Source organism: Chlamydotis macqueenii, chromosome 5 (genome assembly GCF_036417535.1).
Source record: "Chlamydotis macqueenii isolate bChlMac1 chromosome 5, bChlMac1.mat, whole genome shotgun sequence".
In the NCBI taxonomy this organism is placed as follows: domain Eukaryota; kingdom Metazoa; phylum Chordata; class Aves; order Otidiformes; family Otididae; genus Chlamydotis; species Chlamydotis macqueenii.
The window spans coordinates 7650902-7671353 of NC_141560.1; the positions used below are offsets into that span (position 1 = coordinate 7650902).

General features: G+C 44.5%; 1 protein-coding gene across 1 annotated transcript in view; it reads left to right on the top strand.

The window, feature by feature from the left end:
- The window catches only part of RHOJ (ras homolog family member J), a 61454-nt gene extending 41345 nt beyond the window's left edge, over nt 1-20109 (top strand). The window contains exons 2-6 of the mRNA XM_010116033.2: nt 3250-3308; nt 8558-8722; nt 9986-10081; nt 11576-14018; nt 14060-20109. Coding sequence (XP_010114335.1) covers nt 3250-3308; nt 8558-8722; nt 9986-10081; nt 11576-11722 — 467 coding nt within the window. The 3' untranslated portion in view covers nt 11723-14018; nt 14060-20109. The remainder of the gene's footprint in view (nt 1-3249; nt 3309-8557; nt 8723-9985; nt 10082-11575; nt 14019-14059) is intronic.
- Nucleotides 20110-20452: the final 343 nt, after the last annotated feature.

A 20452-nucleotide genomic window follows, 5' to 3' on the forward strand; every position in this document is an offset into this window, starting at 1 on the left:
AATTCCCCACGATGTGCACATCCACACTGCTGTACCACCGCTAAGCTTGTCTGAGATATTGCATCCTAGTTTGGTGTCATACCAGAGACTTACATGTTGCTTTGCACTATTAACCAAACACAAGAGATTCTGAGAAGGCAGCAGACAATTTATGTACCTTTGCCCAGTGCAGACCGTGAATGTTGCTGTTTTGTGGCTGAAAGGCTCTTCCAAGGGTACAGTTCAGTCCCACAAAGTCGCCAGTTTGCTGCGAGCAAATGAAACACAACGGGGGAAGAGTTCAGCTCTATAGACAGGTAGATCTGGGGCAACCTGGGCAACAAGAACACAAACAAAAATTGTCGTATTGACCCCAGTAACACAAAATAACCCGTTATTTAAAAACAGAGCTCCCAGCTCAGACCAGTTCATGGTCCACACATCAAGTCCAGCCCACACAATAACTCCACCTAGCACTTTAGCATTCTGCTGTGGCCTTCAAGCAGGACAGCATGTTTCAGATCTCTGTTTTGAAGCCCATTAGCAAAACCTCCAGGCACACAGACCTACAACAAAGCCCTGGATATGACCCAGAATAGTTACTCAAACTCTAGCAAGTAATACCACCTAATTTATGATCTAATTAACAATTTAGAAGCAGTGTTTTACACATCCTGCACTTGGTTAAAACCACCCAGTAAAAGGAGGAAAATGTCTGCCCCGTCACATCGTCTGATGCAACCCAGACTGGAGCCAAATGAGAACCACGACTGTGCAAGTATCCAGCCACATTTTATTGCAATCCTGTCTGCACTTGGTGTTAAAGGCCATGCCGTTTCAGTGCTTAATTCATTTATCAATATGGCCAGTAAATGGCAAGGAGAGTTTGTATTTATCTTGTTACTCCAAGACTGCTCGTAAAGCCTAATTCACAAGCCCATAAAGGAGCCTGCATTACCCCCAGTGACGGGTAAGGAATTCCTCATTGGCTTCTCATAGGCTTGGCCACTGAGAGAACAGGAAAAGAGGGTAACAGGGTAAGTAAAAGTAAGCTGAGGTAAAGCCAAAAGTAAAGCCTACAAATCCAGCAGAGCACTCTCAGCTCGTAAATATGACCTACCGAGTGGACACGCTGAACAGCCTTTCACCTCACAGAGATGGACTGATAAACGCTTAGTATGAAAATACCATGATGTTTTTGCAGGCAAAAGCCATTTATTTTGACATCTGTTTTGCCTGCATGAAAATATGGTGGAAATTTCAGCACCAATACATTAATCTAGACATCGCTATTTCAAGAGCCGGTGATTATCTGAATTGTCCTCCCACCTCCCGGCTGCCTCCAGTAAGCTGTGCAGAACCACCTGTGGCCACTGCTTCTGAGAAGGGAGCTAAGAAAAGCAAGTGTGTTGTCAGTAGACTTAGACAGTTCATCCCTCTATGGGAACATTTTGAGACTCTCTATACCACCAAAAAAATTAAAACACAGAGCTCTGAGGAGGTTTAGTTCAAATTATTTTATTCAAGTCAGGTTGAAGGAAGGGGATGGGGCATCTGGGCAGTCTCCTGTCAGCATTAGTACCCATCTCCCCACCTTGTTAGCTCTTCCCTGAGCTCTTCTGCCCATGGACATCCATGCTCAACAGCTAGCCCATTTTGAATTCCCCTGAGAGCTGCACTGTGTAGAGTCACCTCCTGATCCAAGGAGCAGGAGGAGGGCTCTCAGCCCCTTTCCCATCTCCTCTTTCCCCTGCACATCACAAGGCAGCCCCAGCAGTGGGTGAGTGCAGCCCCTCCCACTCTCACCAGCAAGCATGCTCCTTGCTGACCCTTTGTCCTTTCAGGATGTCAGTTTTGTTCTGTTTATATGCCAGCAAAACTACCGTGTTGCTTTGCAAGCAAGTAAAGCTGCTGAATAGCAGTCCGTCCAGCCACACTGACAGAGACTTCAAGTCTAAGAGATTTCAAACAGGAAATTTTTGCCCAGTGCAGGAGCTATTAAATTCAATAAGCTGATAGGTGTTTTGCTCCTACAAAAGTCTTATCACTTAAAAAAAAAAAAAAAAATCAGTAAGAACCTGTGTGATGCTTTCAAGCCTTCTTTTTGCCAAAAGTAACTATCAATCTTTCCCAGCCCTCATTAATCGCAAGTTGTGATTGGCCAATGGGGACCAGTCCTAGCTCCCCATCACCCCAGCCATAGCTCTGTGTTCATTCCAGTTTTTCGCCCTCATGCTTAAAAAAAGTAATAGTCTGTGGGCTGTGAGAATACCATTATTCTGAGCAACTTTCCTGATGAATGTTTAAAGTCTTCCTGTTGACTAATGAGTGGAACTGGATTCCCCCCGCTTTCTTTCCAGTTGAGTAGTAATGATTTAAGCAGATTAACTGGTTAACTAAATGTCATTAACACAGATCATATCCTTTGTACAAAATAACTGATTACAAAGATCAGCTAATAATGTGGTTCATCTAAAGGCAATGAGAAAATAGTTTCATCAATGTCAGTGGGCTCAAAATGAAGTTCAAAATGAATTTTGCTAAAGGAGTAAAGATGCTGACGGCGATCAATAAATTAAGCCATGCATTCCTTCATGTGCAACAGAATCTGTTCAGCATCCCTGTGAATATTAGCGCTCCTCTTCTTCCCCATCCTTTGAGGCATCTACCACAGAACTCCACATATGAAGCACGACCAGTTGACCTGTGATTGCATGACACACGACAAGATGGGTTGCCCAAGAGGCAGCGCACCTCCACTGAGGCCCACTGACCATCAGCCCCTGCTGAATGCTTCATAATTTCACAGCCTGGAACAAATAACATAATTTAAAAAATCTCTCAATGATCCATGACAAACCAACCCAAATGCAGGGGTGGTGAGGCAGGAATTCTGTGCTTTCAAGTCCTTGCACCTTATGGGGTGCAGAGACAGGACCAAATGTCCTGTGGTCTCTGGGTGGCTGATAGAAGCGATGTGCTCACCTCTCTTATAGAAACATAGAATAGTTAGGGGTGGAAGGGACCTTTAAAGGTCATCTAGACTTGGCTGGCTGTGAAGAAATAAGAGCTTGGCATAAAACATTCGCTTCTGTTGTGACTTTAGGTTGCCTTCAATTTGAGTTGAATAGATGTGCTTGGTTTAGGATGCGCATTGTAAGACATGTGCTAATGTGTCTATCACAAGCATCTATTGGCATTTTAGGATTAAAACACATAAAAGTGAGGCCACTGACTTGTACATAAACATCCCTTTTTTCTCTTTTCCAGTAACTGTGACTGTGGGAGGACAGCAGCACTTGCTGGGACTTTATGACACTGCCGGGCAGGTAAATGACGCAAAATATTTATAATTTTCCTTTAGCATTGTTTGTTTGTTACTACTGGGGTTTGTTGTTTGTGCTGTTTATGGGGGGTTTTTTTACGAATATTAATGACAAATTGTGAGTTGTAATGGTTGAACCACTGACCTTTTTGTTTTTGACAGACATCACATTCTGGTTCAGTAATAAAACACACACAAATACACTCATCCCTAAGACTGAATTTTGTCTAAGCAAAAACTAAAGCCTGATAAGGCTGTTCAGCCTCCCATATATCCACCTCCTACTGTAAATATGACATTTGGTATTTTCTTACATTTACCACATGGTGGCATTGAAGACACAGAGAACAATTCCCATTTCCAAGATCAGAAAACGAGTCTAGTACAGCACCAGTCGATCAGTCACCATGTATTTACTTTTTAAATGGTAACCCAGCCAGACTGGTATCCATCCCAATATCCTTTTCCCAGGAAAGGGGTGTCCATTACAGGAGAGCCTGTACCCCATGCTTACTGACATGTAGAATGATTTTACTGTTTCCACTGCCCTCAGTCCGGTACAGTATGCTTGCACGAAAAGTTTGACAAAGCTCTGGCCTGTGGGCTGATTTCAACCCCTGGGGAAGAGGGGAGAGTATTTCTCACTGCCTTGCTCTGCCAGTAGAAGGGCAGAGAAGGGTACAGGAAGCAACACATTTTCGTGGTGAAATTTCCCTCTCCCACCTCCAAATGCCAGCAACTGGCAGAATAAGGAAAGGACCACATTCTGCACAGGAACCTTGCAGAAAATCACCTACTGAGAGGGGAGGGAGCAGGTCCCAGGTCCCTCCCAGCCTGGGAAGGTTGGAATCCACATCGTCCAGCTCCTCCAGTCAGATCTGGCACTGGAGGCAGCAGGAGAGGAAAGCAGATTTGGGAACCTGCTTTGTTACCTGGGACCCAGCAGCTCTGGATGCTGCGCTTTGCTTCCACTTTTTGGCTGTGCTTTTTTTGGCCATGACTGACTACTATGAAACGTATGAACAATGCAGGAGGAGACCCTCCTGCCTGCAGAAGGCCACTAATTACAGAATATACAAAGAGGTCAAAAACTGCATCAGAACAGTCACTTCCCGAAAAATCTGCTTTTATTCTTTGGGTTTAATTTTATTCCTATCACGTGTCTTTAGGCAGCGATGGTTGCTTCATAGCTAGCTTGGTGTCACTTACAGTCCACTCATCCTTTCTATTTACATGATGCAAAATATGACCCAAAAATATGACCCAAGTCCTTGTCCCATGTTCAATGAAAGTTCAATTTTCTATTCTGCACTCACAAGTGCAGAGCTCAGAGCATGTCTGGTGCAATCTGGCTGCATCACAAGCTTTTGCAAGCAAGACTGGAGTTGTATTCCATTCTCAGTCAGATTTCACCCAGTGCCTCAATATTTCCACTTGTTTTATTGGGCTGACATTTCCACCTGCCACCCATTTCCTCAGCAAGACATCCTCTTATTTGTCCTCCTAAGCCTGAAGAAACACTAATCTGTCTCTTTGACAAACTTCATCCCACCATCCATTCCTCCACAGTCATTTTTGTCATCTCCTGTTTCAAACTGGCCAGAGCACCACCTGCCTCCAAGCACCATTTCTAATTGTCAGCCTCATTTCCCTCTCAGACCTTGGTCCAGAGGACATGGCCATTGAGTGAAAACTCAGAGCATGAATCACTTTTTGATGACTAGGTTGTATCTCCGTGGAGGCTGAGAGGATGATGCTTCCCACATGCTCAAGCTATAACTGACAGATCATCTGGGTTGTTTCCTCTCGCCTTCTTCTTGTGTTGTGTGGCTTTCCAAAGACATCAGAGTGAAGTCATAGCCAAAAATAGCTCTTGACATTATGATGCTGTAAAACATATGCTAATGAAATAATAATTGGAAAAATGTACTCTTGCAGCAGGACCTCTGTCAGCCTGAAGGGAGAGCTGGCAGGGACCCCGGAGCTGGGGTATCTGCTTTTCTGCATCCCTGGCACAAACAGTCCTAGGAGGAAAAAAAAAACAATGGTCTTTTTTCCCCAGGCTGGACTCAGCTGCAGAGTGCTTTAACAGGCTGACGTGGCAGGGAGCATACGTGAGATCAGCATGGCAGTAACATATAGAAAGCAAATTTTGCTCTGCTTTCTGGGCCCGGACACTGCAAGGCTGCTGGCGGTGAAAGAGCTGGGAGGGAGTAATGCTGGTGGATGCCTCCCAGTCCCAGCAAGTCACAGGCAGGTAACTCAGCGAGGCCAGGTCTGGCACTGGCATTTCCATGCCAAACCAGTGGCCAGGCAGTGTAACTGGGAGGCCTTGCACTCCCTGAATAACAGGCAGCAAAATGTGAGCACAGGGAGCCAGGGAAGTAAATTAATAAATAGATAATAAACAAATAAATTAATAAATAAATGGATGATCAGCTACAGCCCAAGCCCATGAGGACTCGTGTCCCTAGATGTCACTACCTGCAGCATCTCTGGGTATGCCCCATGCCCATGCAAAGGTTCAGTCCCTTTTTGACTCTGCTTGCTTGACTTCAATGACGGTCTCTGAATGAGAAATGATCCCAATGTCTCGTGTCTCATAATTGTCCATTGCAAGGTTTTATAGCCAGGTACAAACAGAGCCAGAGCCCTCGTTTGATGCGGTCTGGAGGCTCCTGCCAGCCCGCAGACAGGATGCAGAGCAGGTACGGGAGCTCCCATCAACTCTTACTCGAGCTCCCGCACTCCCTGACGAGAGACGAGACCTCTGCTATGTGATGCGCGGCTGTCCCTCCTTACGGTTTGTATAGTGCTCTGTGCTGCTAACGCACCAGGAACACTCCTCCTGAAAAAAAAAAAAAAAGGATTTTCTAGGGGCTCCAAAGCAAAAATTCCGTGAAATGCATGCTCCTGTAGCTGTCACCACCAGGCAGAGTGCTCATGGGTTTTAGATTGCCATTTTAATGGTACAGTAAGTTCCAGCCCCTCTAAATATGCACTTCTGGAATATTGAAACTGGAATATCAGCCAATTTCCAAAAACTCCTAAATCGTGATTTCCTGAGGGCCTGCTGCCACCACGTGGCTGTTTCAGGAGACTGATTTGCAGGAATTAAACTAAAAACACAGAAAAGGCCTTGGCCAAGCACCTAATATCAGCCCGTGTTGACTGGCATGAACATACTTAGTCTCAGATTTGATGTTCTGGTTTAAAATAACGTCCAATAATCAGACCAGGCCTTGTTAACCCACAGCATCCACATAAAACTCATCTGTCTCTATAATGCAATTGCTTCTTTGCCGCCATGACCTCGGCTTGCACTTTGCCTCTATTAACTCATCTGCTGGTAGCTGGGTGTCATCTCCAGAGCCTCGTGTAAATCCCCTCCCACTGACTTTGCTTCTTCATGGCCCCTATCACTGATATTCCCATAAATGTCTCTGAGGTTTTTTTCCTGCCATTCCCTGAATGTGGAGAATCCACTCTTTCTCGGGGGCTGGTATGTCCAAGCACCTCCTCTTGTCTCATAAATCCTTCTTCAGATCAATACTTTCTTTGGCACTGGAAAGACATAGGTCACTTGACAAATGCTCTGGCTTTATCCCAGATACCACGGCTGTGGGGCTGGAGGGTAACTGGGAGTTTACTCTTCCTGTTGAAGTGGGTTTGGAACAATGAACATTCAGCTAGACAAAACAAAACATTTTGTTTGTGGCTTAGGATGTTTTCTTTTTAATGAGACAGAGCTAAATCTGGTCTCATACTGCCTTTTAGAATAAATAATTAAGATTTTTTTTGTTTTGAAAATGTTGGAGTAGACTCTTTTTACATAATCCATTAGTATTTTTGGACACTAGCATTCATTCAGAAGTAGTCTAGGTCATCTTATCACTGCATACTCGGTGAATAAAAGACTTCAGAAAGAAGATTGACCAGACTCTATCCATAATTAAGCCCTCTCATTTGTTGACCCAACCAAAGCAAGACAGAAGCAAGGTTGAATTAGGACACCATTTAACCTGGGCACACAGTGAGACAGTCCTGCATCAATTTCTCCTGCAGGACAGCGAGCAGCTTCCATTGCTCCTGCCCCTAATGGGGGTTTTCCCTCCCTACACAGTTATAGCCAAAAGCGACCACACTGCAGAGATTTGAGGTTTGCCCAGATGGCAGAAGCTGTAAACTAAAGACCTAGGTGTCAGTCAGGCTTGACAGCAACACGTATTATCATTTCCCACACTCCAACTTTGTGTTCCTTTCCCCTTTTTTAATTCTGGACCCACAAAAAAAAAGTCTTCAGAACAAGTGTATTCCCTCTAAAAGCATCTGGTTTCTTGCACTGAGATGTTTTCTAACAGGTTTCACTGAAAAGTACCCACCAGACATGGTTGTGTATGCTCTCACTATCAGAAAGAGCCAACATATTCCTTTCACACAGCTTGCAAAACCTCTGCTCACTCTCAACATCTCAAGTCTGAGAGCAGACCTAAATTCTTCCTTGAAACTCAGCTATCTAAGCCAGCTCATGACATAACACAGCTGGGCTGTGAGCTGTTTGAAAATTCATCCCCTTTACAGCTAGCCCATAGAGAAAACACCTTTCCTTCCTCAGTCCAGGGCCTGTGGAAACACTAAACCACTTGCAGTGATTTACACAGCCGCTACAGGCTGGATTTCATCTGCTTTGTGCTTTCAAGATGAGCATCTTCTGTTGACTGACACATTGCTGCGTGCCATACAAGACTGTGATGGCACCAAAGAGCCTGGAGATCCTATTTGTTGTCTATGGTCATGTCTATAACACCTACTGGGGAATTGAAAGCCCATAATATTACAGAAAAGTCCTTAGAGATCAGCAAATATTATCTAGCTGTGACATTCAAATAATACTTCTCAGGATGATATGTCACTGCCAGAGGGCTGAGGCTGGTACCCGCAGCCTCAAGATCAATTTTTATCAGACCACCAGTGACAGCTGCTGTTTAGCATTACCCTCTGCCCCAGCATCACCATGGGTAACACACATACACACACACACAAAATGTGTTAGCTCTTTTGGGTAAAGATGCTGACAAAACAGCACCCCTGGCCCATGAGGGGTGGTTTCCCCCTCAGCAGCTCCCCAGGGGATGTAAGTGTTCACGAGCATGGAGGGACAGTGTTGAGCAGTTCATCAGGAGCCAACGTGATGCCTCCATCTGCAGTTATCCCCCACCCCATAACACACTTGCTATGTTCCCCCCCTGGCAGGAGGACTACAACCAGCTGAGACCCCTGTCCTACCCCAACACAGACGTGTTCCTGATCTGCTTCTCGGTGGTGAACCCTGCCTCGTACCACAACGTCCAGGAGGAGTGGGTGCCTGAACTGAAGGTCTGCATGCCCAATGTGCCTTACGTCCTCATAGGAACGCAGGTAATGCTTCTCCTGGGCACTGCCAGTCATCGTGGGCATCTTCAGAGCAAGAGGGTCCCCAGGGGTGGCTGGAGGTTGAGCTCCATGGAAAGGTTTCCTATTTAACTTCTTATGTGAAATGCGGTCAGACTTTCCCATTAGAGGAAAACTTGTGGATTGGGAAACCAACATGCATATGTCCCATCATGCTAGTGGGATGACTGGCAAAACTCATCCCATCTTTTTATTCAGATGTCTATTAAAGTGGCAACAAGGCATAAATACCTATAGGGAGAAAAGATTTCTGACAGGCCTTTAGTGAAGGGAAAAAAAACCATCAAAGTCTGTTGTTCGAAGCAGAAGCCAAACTTCAAACTAAATTTTAAGAATAGGAATAATTAACCAAATTACTTAGAGACATGGGAAGGAAACAACCTCCCTCATGATTTACATCAACATTGCAATTAGTGACTCACAGTCCTGCCTGTATTATAGTGGATGTTAAACTAAACCATCAAACCACTTTATTTTGGCCTTAAAATCTATTCTCTATCAATCAAATAAAAATGCCTTAAATAAAGGTTTGCTTCCAAGACACAGAGTGGCTACAGGCCACAGAGAAGTAGGGATATGAGTCTGGAAAATGTCCACACCCTGAACAGTAACATAAGTCAAGTTAGAGAAACACATCAAATTCTGGTCAAAACCAAAATCTTCATGCTGTACAAAAGCCCAATCGTTCAAACACTGGCTTTGCTTTCCACACTGAAATAATCTAAAACACTCCTTTTAAAATAAAAGTATTGCCCTTTGGATCACACACTCCAAAAATGGATGGGTTTGAAATGCCAGAATGCTTCACTTTGATGTTTTCCATGGAAATAAAGGATTTTTTTTCCAAGTCAGTCAGACTGAGCTGCGTCTCTCAGGGTGTTTTACGGGTGATGCAGTGCAGGGTCGCAGCAGCCTCCCCTTCCAGCGTGGCTGAGGCTTCCACCGACACTTTCCAAAATGCATTGTGAGAGCCACCGAGAACTGCATCTTTACTGTACCACAGCTATCTGAGCTGTGGCCCTGTGAGCAGAGAGAAGTAATTAATGTAAAACTGAAATTTAAAAAAGAAAGAAAATATATGTGCCATTCACTTCTGAAGTATTGTCTGAGGCTGGGGGGGCAGATGCCCTTATGTGAGGACATGACTGTGGGTTTGTAAAGCTATGAATATCTGCCTCAAGAATTACAGCACGGTGGTGCTGAGCACAGCGTTTGTCTATTTTCTGTTAGATTGATCTCCGGGATGATCCCAAAACTTTGGCTCGGCTGCTTTACATGAAGGAGAAACCACTCACCTATGAGCACGGAGTGAAGCTAGCGAAGGAGGTAACAGCTTTTTCTGAGGTCCTGTGAAGTCGATTGATGATAACTTTCCATTTGGTTTGTTCCATTCAAGGTGAACTCCTTTGGGGCGCATTGGCTGGTCCCAGCCAGAGCTCAAAGCCGCTGTTCAAACAGGCTGGAGCCAGACATGGGTTGTGGCTCCTGAGGCTGCTGTTTTGCTGCGATACCCAATTCAGCTCTAAGCAAAACTGCAAGGCACACAGGGCAGCAGGTGGCAAATGGGCAGCAAACAGATTTTACTGCCTCCTTCACCTAAGTCAATTGTTTCGTGTTCAGATTTCTGCCAGGAGGTGCACATGGCAAACCCTGAGGTTTCTGTGCTATTGCACTCTTCTCCTGGGAAGGTCGGGGAATGAAAGCCCTCCCCAAGCCCTGAAGTGCTTGTTCAGCCGTTTTCACCTTATATGCTGCAGGTGCTGCCAGTGAAAGCATCCATTAGCAGAAAAACCTGAATAAGCAACAAGTTTGCTGAATGAGCTGAGGCTGCTTTCCCAGGCCATTGTGTGTGTTTGTGTGCATAGCAGCACCATCTCAAGACTCTCATCTCAAGACAGAATCATAGAATCACAGAATGGTTTGGGTTGGAAGGGACATTTAAAGGCCATCTAGTCTAACCCCCCTGCAAGGAACAGGGACATCTCCAACCAGATCAGGTTGCTCAGAGCCCTGTCCAACCTGGCCTTGAACATTTCCAGGGATGGGGCATCCACCACCTCTCTGGGCAACCTGTGCCAGTGTTCTACCACCCTCAGTGTAAAGATTTTTTTTCCTTACATCAAATATGAATCTACCTCCTTCTAATTTAAAGCCATTGCCCCTCATCCTATCACAACAGGCCCTGCTAAAGACTTTCTCCCCATCTTTCCTGTAGGCCCCCTTTAGGCACTGGAAGACCACTATAAGGTCTCCCTGGAGCCTTCTCTTCTCCAGGCTGAACAGCCCCAACTCTCTCAGCCTGTCCTTATAGGAGAGGTGCTCCAGATGATGATTCCCAGTTCCCAGAAGCCAGCTGGAAGCTCTCCCCAAAGCTGCAGCTCCCTGGTGTTGCAGGAGACAGGAGACAGGGGTGACAGGTCAGGGGGAAAGAGCCAAGTATATTAAGGGGCTATCGACCCAGAACCTCCTTGAATCCCTACACAGCTTCACAGACAGGAGGCCAAGCTCCTGGTCCAGCACTCAAACATAGGAGCAGCCCCCTCTCTCTCTGGTGGGTCGTGCAGGGAATGCCTGCTCCCCATTAACGCCCTGTGGTGAGATACTGCTGTTGATGCTCATCCTTGCTCCCTCGCTCAGGATGGCCACCTGAGCTTGTCCCTTAATCCCATAGGCAGCCAGATGCAAAACAGAGCAAAGATCTGACCTGCCTTCTAAAGGTCTGGGCTTCCCTCTGCAGCAGTACGTGTATCCATGTAGAATGATGCTGGAACAGGGTCGCTGTGGGAACTCATGTTTTCTCTCTCTTCTCTCTTCTTTCAGATCGGAGCACAGTGCTATCTGGAGTGCTCAGCCCTCACACAGAAAGGCCTTAAGACTGTCTTCGATGAAGCCATCCTGACCATTTTCCACCCCAAGAAGAAGAAGAAGCGTTGTGCAAAGTGCCACAGCTGCTGCACCCTTGTGTGAAGTCACTTGGAAAGAAAAGCGAGACGAGTTCAACGAAACCAAGCAGGTTAGAAAGGCAACAAAGGTCACATGCAACTGAAAGGAGGAACATGACCAGAAAGGGGTCCTTCTTACCCAAATATAGGAGCCCTCCGTTCTGTGAAACCTCCAAGCTGTATCACACTAGGCCAACTCATGTCTATGTGCTTTCCTAACGCTCCAGAGTTGTAGGCAGCCTGTTCCCACTGCTGCGGACTGCACAGAGCCAACAGAAACCAGGATGCCTGCTCCTGCTTGACTCCTCACTTTAGGAATAAGGTGAAGGTGGCTGGTGGAAAAACAAAGAACTAAAGGTGGCAAAAGAAACAAGAGAAACTCCATTTGTGGCCTTAAGCAAGAATTGATCAAAATTAGGGATTTGCAGTATTTAGGAATTGAATTTGGATTGACTGAAAGCACATGGAGATCTGTGGAAATCTAATATGTAAGATATACATTATAGCTAGGATGTACTTTTAAATTACTTTTCTTTTATAAGACTCGCTAGTTCAGGATATTCTTTAGTATGTTCCAACCACGTGGAAGCAAAGGTGGAGTAATTCCAGTTTGATTTCACTTGATGGTGAAACTTCACGGTGTTAGGATGTTGCTGCACCCAAGCTATCAAAATGGATCAACATTTACCTCCAGACTTAAGGAATGTTCTTACAACAAAAAAATGCAAATAACTGTATTTTTACAGGGGAATGTTCAGGCTGAGCCATTTTCCATAAGCTGGGAAAGGAAGAACAGAATTGTAGCATTAATGTACTGAAACAAAGAAATTCTGCCACCAAAGAATATTGCCCTGGACATGAAATAGCAGCGTGGAACAATCTCCCTTCCAAACTGAGAACGTGAACGTTGCCATTGCCATGGCAACTGAAAATTTACCTTATAGATCAGCTGGATTCCTGCATCTCACCAAGCAGACAAAAATAGCAAAAACCAAAAAGCCAAAGGTCATACTGACTTCAAGTGCTTTACGGTGATCCAATTGCCTTAAGATTTTTTTTTTTTTTTAACGGAGAAGCTTATGTAAAAAAACTCAGCAAAGTGGAGCTGTAAACATGTTGATTTATTGTAGTCTCCCTCCTCCCATCCATTACTTCCTTCTTTGCTCCTGTTTTTCCATCTTCCTTACTGTGAGTGCTGTTTAAGCCGCAGCGTGGGAGCAGTCCTCAGGAGTGAACTTTCACACCAGCAGCCGATGACGGGCTGCAGCTGACAGCACGGAGATGGGAAGTCCGGACCTTAAGGGAAGGGTGGCTGCCTGTTAGCTCTCTTTGCTGTGGAAGAAGGCGTGCCTTTTCACTACAGCCTCTCCAGGGAGCCTGTACTTTTGCACATCACAGCAACGCAGACGCTCCGAGGTGAACTTGAAGGGCGTCTTGTTACTTGCATCTGCCTCCGGGTACCCTGGCAATGCCACGGGACTGTCTCCTTACGGATTTCATTCCCCAAGCAGAAAATCACAGTGCCAGCAAATACAGATTTGAAGACCTCTGATGTAACTCCATGCAAAAGCAGTGTCTGTAGTCAGCGTTTCCAGAAGCAGTAAGGGTGGTGCGCGCTCCCAGCATGGGGACACGTGCCCCACGTCCCCTCACGGCCCGCTCCAGGGCTCTGCCAGCCCGCTCCTCTCCAGAAGCGCAGCAGCGTGGGTGAGTACATACGTGCAACTGGAAAAACATTTGTGATCAGTGGTGAGCTATAGACCTGGTGTTACTCGGAGCAGTTCACAACTTCAGCAGGACCGCAGGAACTGCACCCTCGGCACAGAGAAGGGAACACGCATGACACAGTGCCCAGTCCTGCAGTCCCTGAGGTGGATGGATCCAAGCTCCTCCTTTAGCACAAATTCAATTTACCATGGACACCTACAGAGACCAGATCCGACACCCCAAAATATTTCCAGGTTGAAATCAACAGCAATGACAAAAGTGATCAAATTTGAGCCTTGTTGCTGTGACCTGGCAGGGATTCACTCAGCATCTCGGGTCGAAACAAAGCTGTGCTAAATCAAAGACAGACAAAAGAAAGTTTTCCTCACTGCTGGCATTCTTTGTGCGCGTCTTATACTCGGTGTGATTATGTCCCAGCCATTTGCTTCAAATGGACGGGCTGGTAAAGCACCTCTCTGAGTGAGGACAGCACTGAAGCCGGGTGAAGGAGTCAGTGTTGTGCCGCAGAGGCCGCGTTGCCATCCCCGTGCGTGGCAGTGACTGTTCACACCGCTGGGACACCGGCGATCAGCTGAACTATAACACGGAAAAAGGTGTTAGGGGAGTCTGAGAAAATCTAGGAAATTAAATAAAGAAATAGTTAATGCTTGTTGGCTTACAACATGACTAAAAGTCCACTGAAACAAACAAAAAAAAAAGCTTTCAAGAGATTTCAGAGAAAAATAGAGCTTCACCGTGCTGCCATTTTCTTCAGTGGAAATAAAATAGAATTATTACTTTGTTTTAGCTGATTTAAGTTGCTGTAGAGTGCTAGCCTATGTGCAAGTCTCTGGTTAGAGTAAGTGGAGTCTGTTTTAGCTGAAGTGCAATGCAAACACTCAGGCTGGAGCTGCCAGATATTCTTAGAGCTTCACAAAATACCGAGGAAAGAGAAATCCAGACTGACAGCTGAGCAGATCATGAAATAATGAGCACACTGGAAAAGTGCAATATAGCATTCCCGGCATGCAGCAGAGAAAGCCCCAAATAATCAAATGATGGGTTTTTGTGCCACTGAATATCAGGGGTGCTTATTGATACTAATGGGATGGCACGGGGTAAGTGTATAAATTAAAAAAATCAAATAGGAAGTTGTAGCGTTAACATTACTGCAGTGGTTTGAGGAAAATTAACTAAAAAACATATGGTGGTGTAGAAGATAAAGTGCTACTCTCCTAACATATTCAACTGCGGCACCCTGCACAAATCATTGCATAGCAGCAAAAGCAGATAGAAAAGTATTAATATACATACAAAAAAAATGTTAAGACTAACCAGGGGTTTATTTGCACTCAGAAAGCCAAGCTTATTAAGTTTGTAAGGCAGTAAAATTTCAAGTTTTTCAAGCTGATTGTGACCAAAATTTGGCATCTGGGGGCTGCAAGGGAGGGAGAGTGGTCACAATCCACTGAGAAATGGCCTCTGCACTCCATTTATTTTTAATTCCTCTGCCAACTAAAATAAATGTTTTAAAAATAGCCACGGTTAATGCAGGTCCCATAAACATTATTCCTGTGTTAGGTTATGTACACACACTTACCCATGCAATATGGCACTTTTACTCAAGGATCTGCCCTGTTACGCTATTATTTTGGGGTGGCAGGAACAGCACAGGCTAATAGGCTTTAGAACAGAATTGTAGGCAGATGTAAGGAGACCCATGGACTATCTGGCAAGTCATACCTCATACCTTTTCTAAAAGCCAACAGATGGTGTATGAAGAGGCAGCAAAGCTTATTTTCAGAAATATCAAAACACCAGACACAGTGCAAGCACAGGCATAAGGCAACAGATTCAAACTTGGAGTTATTTTCAAGCACCATTAGTAACAGGAAAAGAAAATCAATAAATGATTGCCAGGTGGAAGGAGATGGGTTTTCTTGCTATAAGATGAGCTGGAAATCAGACCCCAATTTCACCTTCAAAGGAACACAGTTAGAAGAGTTGTAAAGGTTAGAAACCATCCCAGGAACCTATTTGATAGTGTCCTCTTAATGCAACAGATGTCAAAACCTTTCCTGACAGAGCTGCCTTTGCTAACAGTCTGGCATCATTTCAAAAGCACTCCCAACTTACAAGAAATCTGCTAGATCCTCTAAAACCCGTCTCCTTTGGCCTCTTCTGAAAGCTTAATGTTCTACCCAGAGTGGTTAACCTGAAGTTGTCGTTTCAAACAGAGCTCCCAAGGGGTTTTAATGCAAAATCCTGCGAGGAGATATCAGCAATATTAGGTACTACAGAGATAACTCAAGATACAGAGAGCTGTTATCACATTAAAACAACGTACAGATGCCTCTGCCCTTCAGAGCTGCTAAAATACGAGGCCAGTGGAACTGAGGCAATCCTGTGCTTTATCACCACTTCCAGCATGACCCGAAGGAGGTCCCACAAAGAATTCCACAGTTTGTCCTGTGCCTCCCAGAGCTCAGAAGAGTTGGGGAGAATGCAGAAACAAGGCTCCAACCCCATGCAGATCCACCCAGGAGCACGTGTTCAACTGGGTATAAGTCCTCTGTATTTATATCCTCCAGGAGTGGTGGGAAGCAGTTTCAAGATGAACTCCCCTGGTTGTCCTATGTGCCAAATGCTCCTAGACCATCTCTCTCTGCGTTATAAATATCTACTGTTACAGTAGTACATAGCTTATGAAGAACAACCAATTACAAGCTCTTGTCTTGCATTGCCTTGAATTAGGCATGACGTGAATCTTTCCCTCAACTTCCACACACTTTGGGCCTGATGCTAATCTTCACCATCAACATGCTGGGAGACAGCCTGACACGAAGGGTTAGTGTGGCCAAGAAAGGAAGATCTTTTTGCAGGTGGGAACAGCAGGATTCACTCAGAGTCCAGTATGACAATCAAAACAATCACTTCAGCAGCTGTCATTGATATTTCTCACCTTTTTTTTCTCTTTGAAACCACTGCTTCAGTTCAAAATAAACACAGATGCTTTTGTTAAGAAGCTAGATTTTGGCAGTCTTCCTTATACTGAAGAGCATCTTACTTCACAAGGAATTGTCTCCGGCTTCCTCTTGTCTCATTCAATTGCGATGATACTTCCCATGTAAATGTGAGAGGTTGACTATGACCATTGGTGATCCGCCCTTGTAGTTAATGTATAACAAAAACTCTTCTAGCTGCTCTAGTATTGGTGAACAGCAAAAAGCAGTGGTTTCCCATTCACTGCACGCTGTATGAATCCCCTGGTGTTCTGTCATGCTCAGCACCATGAGCTGTCTGGTATCTGCCATCTCCAAGGAAGCGTGGTAAAGAAGAGTCAAGAAATGAGCTGGGAAAGGAAACAAGCCTTTGGCATGCTGCTACACAAACCAAGCAGGAATCTCTCAGAAACAATCACTGCAATGCAACTCTAGGCAAGTGGCTAAAAACTCGCCCCAAGGGTGGGAAAATCACTGTAGCAAACAGAGAGCAATAGGGAACAAACATTTCACTACCAGTGACTGTCTGTTGACCAGGATACATGAGCTTCACTTCCTATTGACAGCAAGCTGTCAAGATGCCATCCAAGATATTGTTCCAAGACTCAAGAGACCCAATTTGAGAACTCTTTACGAAAGATTGGAAAAGGTTCCAGAAGTTCTTGCAGACAATTTCTATCACTGCTTCCCTTCATCACACCCAGCCTCATACACAGCAAGTGATACAGTGGCCAATTACACCGACGATATGTGTCTGGCAGATGTATTTTCACCACGCAAGCTGCCATGTCCTTACAAAAATGTCTCTCTAATTCAGACCTGAAAGATGCTCATTTGCTCACATAGCTTGCTTACAGTCCATGACCTTTTCCGTAGCTTTTTTTTCCCCAGTGGCACAGCGAATACTTCTTGATTCACTCTACTGAAACTTCATCTGGATTAAATATAAATTGCAATGGCATCGATCTGTCTCAAGCCAGGCTTGTTTCAAAGCACATTCACCTTCTCCAGCGAAGCAGTCAACATATGCTCGCATTGGCCCAGGGACCGTATTTTCAATAAACAGGTGGAATGCAGGCATGTGGCTGCACATGCCTTCCTCCCTGTATTTCCCTTTTCTCTGAAGAGGATTTGTAATGTGTTTTATCCTACATAAAAAAAAAAAAAAAACTAAGTCTGGAAATTAGAGAACATTTTCTTTGTTCACAACTCTGTAGGACTAGGGGAGCATCTGCTGTGACAGGATGTAGCGTGAAGCGACATATGTCAGATACCTTCTAGATACACTTGAGCTCCAGGTAAAAAATGAAGACAAGTCTCAACTATAAATGTTTATTTCCTCTTAGTGAACAAAAATCCTCTGAAAGCCGGAAAAAAAAAGCCTCCCACTGATTTCAGCAGTGGCTTGTGATCTCAGTTGTCTTCACCTATCAAAACAAAACACAAATAGAAATATTTTTGCATTGAAAAGTTGGAACAAAAACATCAATCAGAAGTAATGAATGCAATAGAATAGCACCCACACTTCTGCTTTGGGGGAGAGCAGGGCCCAGAGCCACAATTAGTCAGTTTGATCCTAAAACTCAAATTTCATTTTGAGATGTTAAGGGGACATCCATAACTAGGATCTTCAAATCTCTTTTCTTTGTTTCAATTAAAGCTTTCAGAAACACATGAACGAGAGTATCTTTCTCCTGGGCAGTCCCAGGAACCTCACCAGAATAGCAAGAGGAGTCAGAAGCTCGTTGTAAGAGGAAAATGAGCTCACAAACCCATATATCACAGAGCAACAAGCAAAAATCATATGCATTGTTATCAATCGTGAAAAATTTCTTTAATATTAAAAATATGCTAACCAAAGTAACTCTGAGTGTGATCTCCACCCTTCATTCCAGCATGTGCAGAGCACAATGCAGTGTTTGGCTGCTTCTTCTCAGTATATTTTTAGGGTGGGATTTTCAAAGATGCTGTATGTTGGCTTCAATTCAATGCTTGTGAAGACAATGGAGAATTTAAATGCGCTCCACACATGACTAATGTGGAAAGTATTTCGGAGCCTTTACATTTCCTCCTTTTCTGCCCATTATTGTGGCTGACCAAGCTCTGAGCACACAGATACACTGAGCCAGCTCCAAGAATCTTTTATACCTTTTGGCTGCTGATTGTGGACTCCCGAAAGAAGTTAGGCATCTGGAGACTTTGCTGATCTGATCTTTAGCTTGAGCTCTGGAGACTGTATTTGTAACTCCTTGTTTCAACCGCTACTGAGGCTCAAGATGAAAATGATTAACAATAAATGATTGTATTATTCAAGACAAATGGGTATCTTTGCTGAGTTTGAAACTGCACTCATTGTTGTCACTTAATTTCATCTCATCCTGTTCAGGATGTCAGATTTAATTTTGCATTTGGTTTTGCCAAAGATCCGTTTGAGCTCTCGCTAACATGAACTCTGTTGAATTTTTACTTTGATTGGAGCTTAACGAATTTAGAGTAAACAGTTGTCACCAGTCTACAATTTCTGGATCTTCCAACATAAGTTATTTGTACTGATAATATGTAGAAATTTTTGTCTGATGTCTGTCAAAGTAGTGTGGGTGTAAGCCATATCCATGGCGTGACTGTCATATCGTCTCTCCCAACACTTTCCCCCAAAATAGGCAGCTGTTCTGCATTACAGAACTGGCAGGCACTGAACTGCCTTGCCAGTATGGAGTAAATGAGCCCAAACTTTCCCCAAACTTGTACATATCAATTCATTAATAAGCAATAACATAAAGCAATGTGAGAGGGGAAAGACACTGGCAAAGTCTTCTTCGCTCATGAGCAGAAGGGATCTAGGGTGGTGAGCCCAGGCTGCCAGGTGGGAAATGCTGCAGAGCAAAGCAGAGCCCCAGTACGTATGGCATGAGCCTGGCAAAAGGGCTCGGAGGTGCCTCCGCGGAGTCACTCCAGGATACCTGGGGCTGAGCAGCACCTTGAGACTGGGAGGGCTTCAGAGAGGAGCAGAGAGATGGACCTGACCATCCTCGAGTGCAAGGATAACTGAATCCAGTTTCACCTGTTATGATGTTGAAGCGCTTGTCAAATATAAGCATTTCACTGCAAAGAGCTTCTCTGCTCCCCTGAGAACCCAAAGACAATGAAATTTCTTTCTCTTTGCCTAGTACTCCAGCAATACTTAAAGTAACAGTGCAACAAGTTATTCTAATTGAGTTTGTTTGTGAAGCAGATGTAATGACCTCAGCACAAATCAGAACCTAACACATCATCAGTCAGTTTTTAGCAAGTTAAGAAAAAGTGCTTCACTTGATGTGAGCAACTGAATTTTTCTCTCTTAAAAGTTGCTGTGTGCAATATCACTGGAGTATGGGGCTGGTAAAACCAAAGGATGAGTACTAAAACATTACTCTGACTTTTGAGTGGCATGTATTATTTTCAAAAATTAACCAAATCTTCAAAATTCAAAGCAATAAAATTTCAAACCAAGGAAATTCAGTTTTCCAGCAATTATGTTTTGCATTGTTTAAAAATCATGTAAACAGTATTAGTCTCCTATTTACAACACATGATTCTGTACTCTTTTGCTTATCCTCTTTTAAACATGTAATTATTGTATATTGTAACTGCACATTAATATTGTCTATTGTACATAGTTTATTTTAACAGAATAAATGTATGACAAAGTACTTTGACAGCATCATTCTGAGAAGGTGTGGTGGTCTGTTTATTTTCCCAGATGCTAACCACGTACACCTTGCAGGACATTTCAGGCAGGAAAAGCCCATACTAACACAAAGGACTGCTTTTGAATGGTCCTGGAACTGCCTCCACCTTCCAGTGTCCGCAGCAAACAGTCAAACAGGAGGTGACACCACAGAGGTTTTCTCCTCTCGGGCATGTTCTTCTTGGGGACCTGCTGCCTAACCAAGCCCTCTGCAGCCTGGAGCATGGGAAGGTGGAGATGTGGGTCCTGCAGGTCTGGCTCCCTCCGGCACTCAGCCTTCGGCTTGCTCTGGTCCCAGGGAATCCCTCAGTGACTGGCT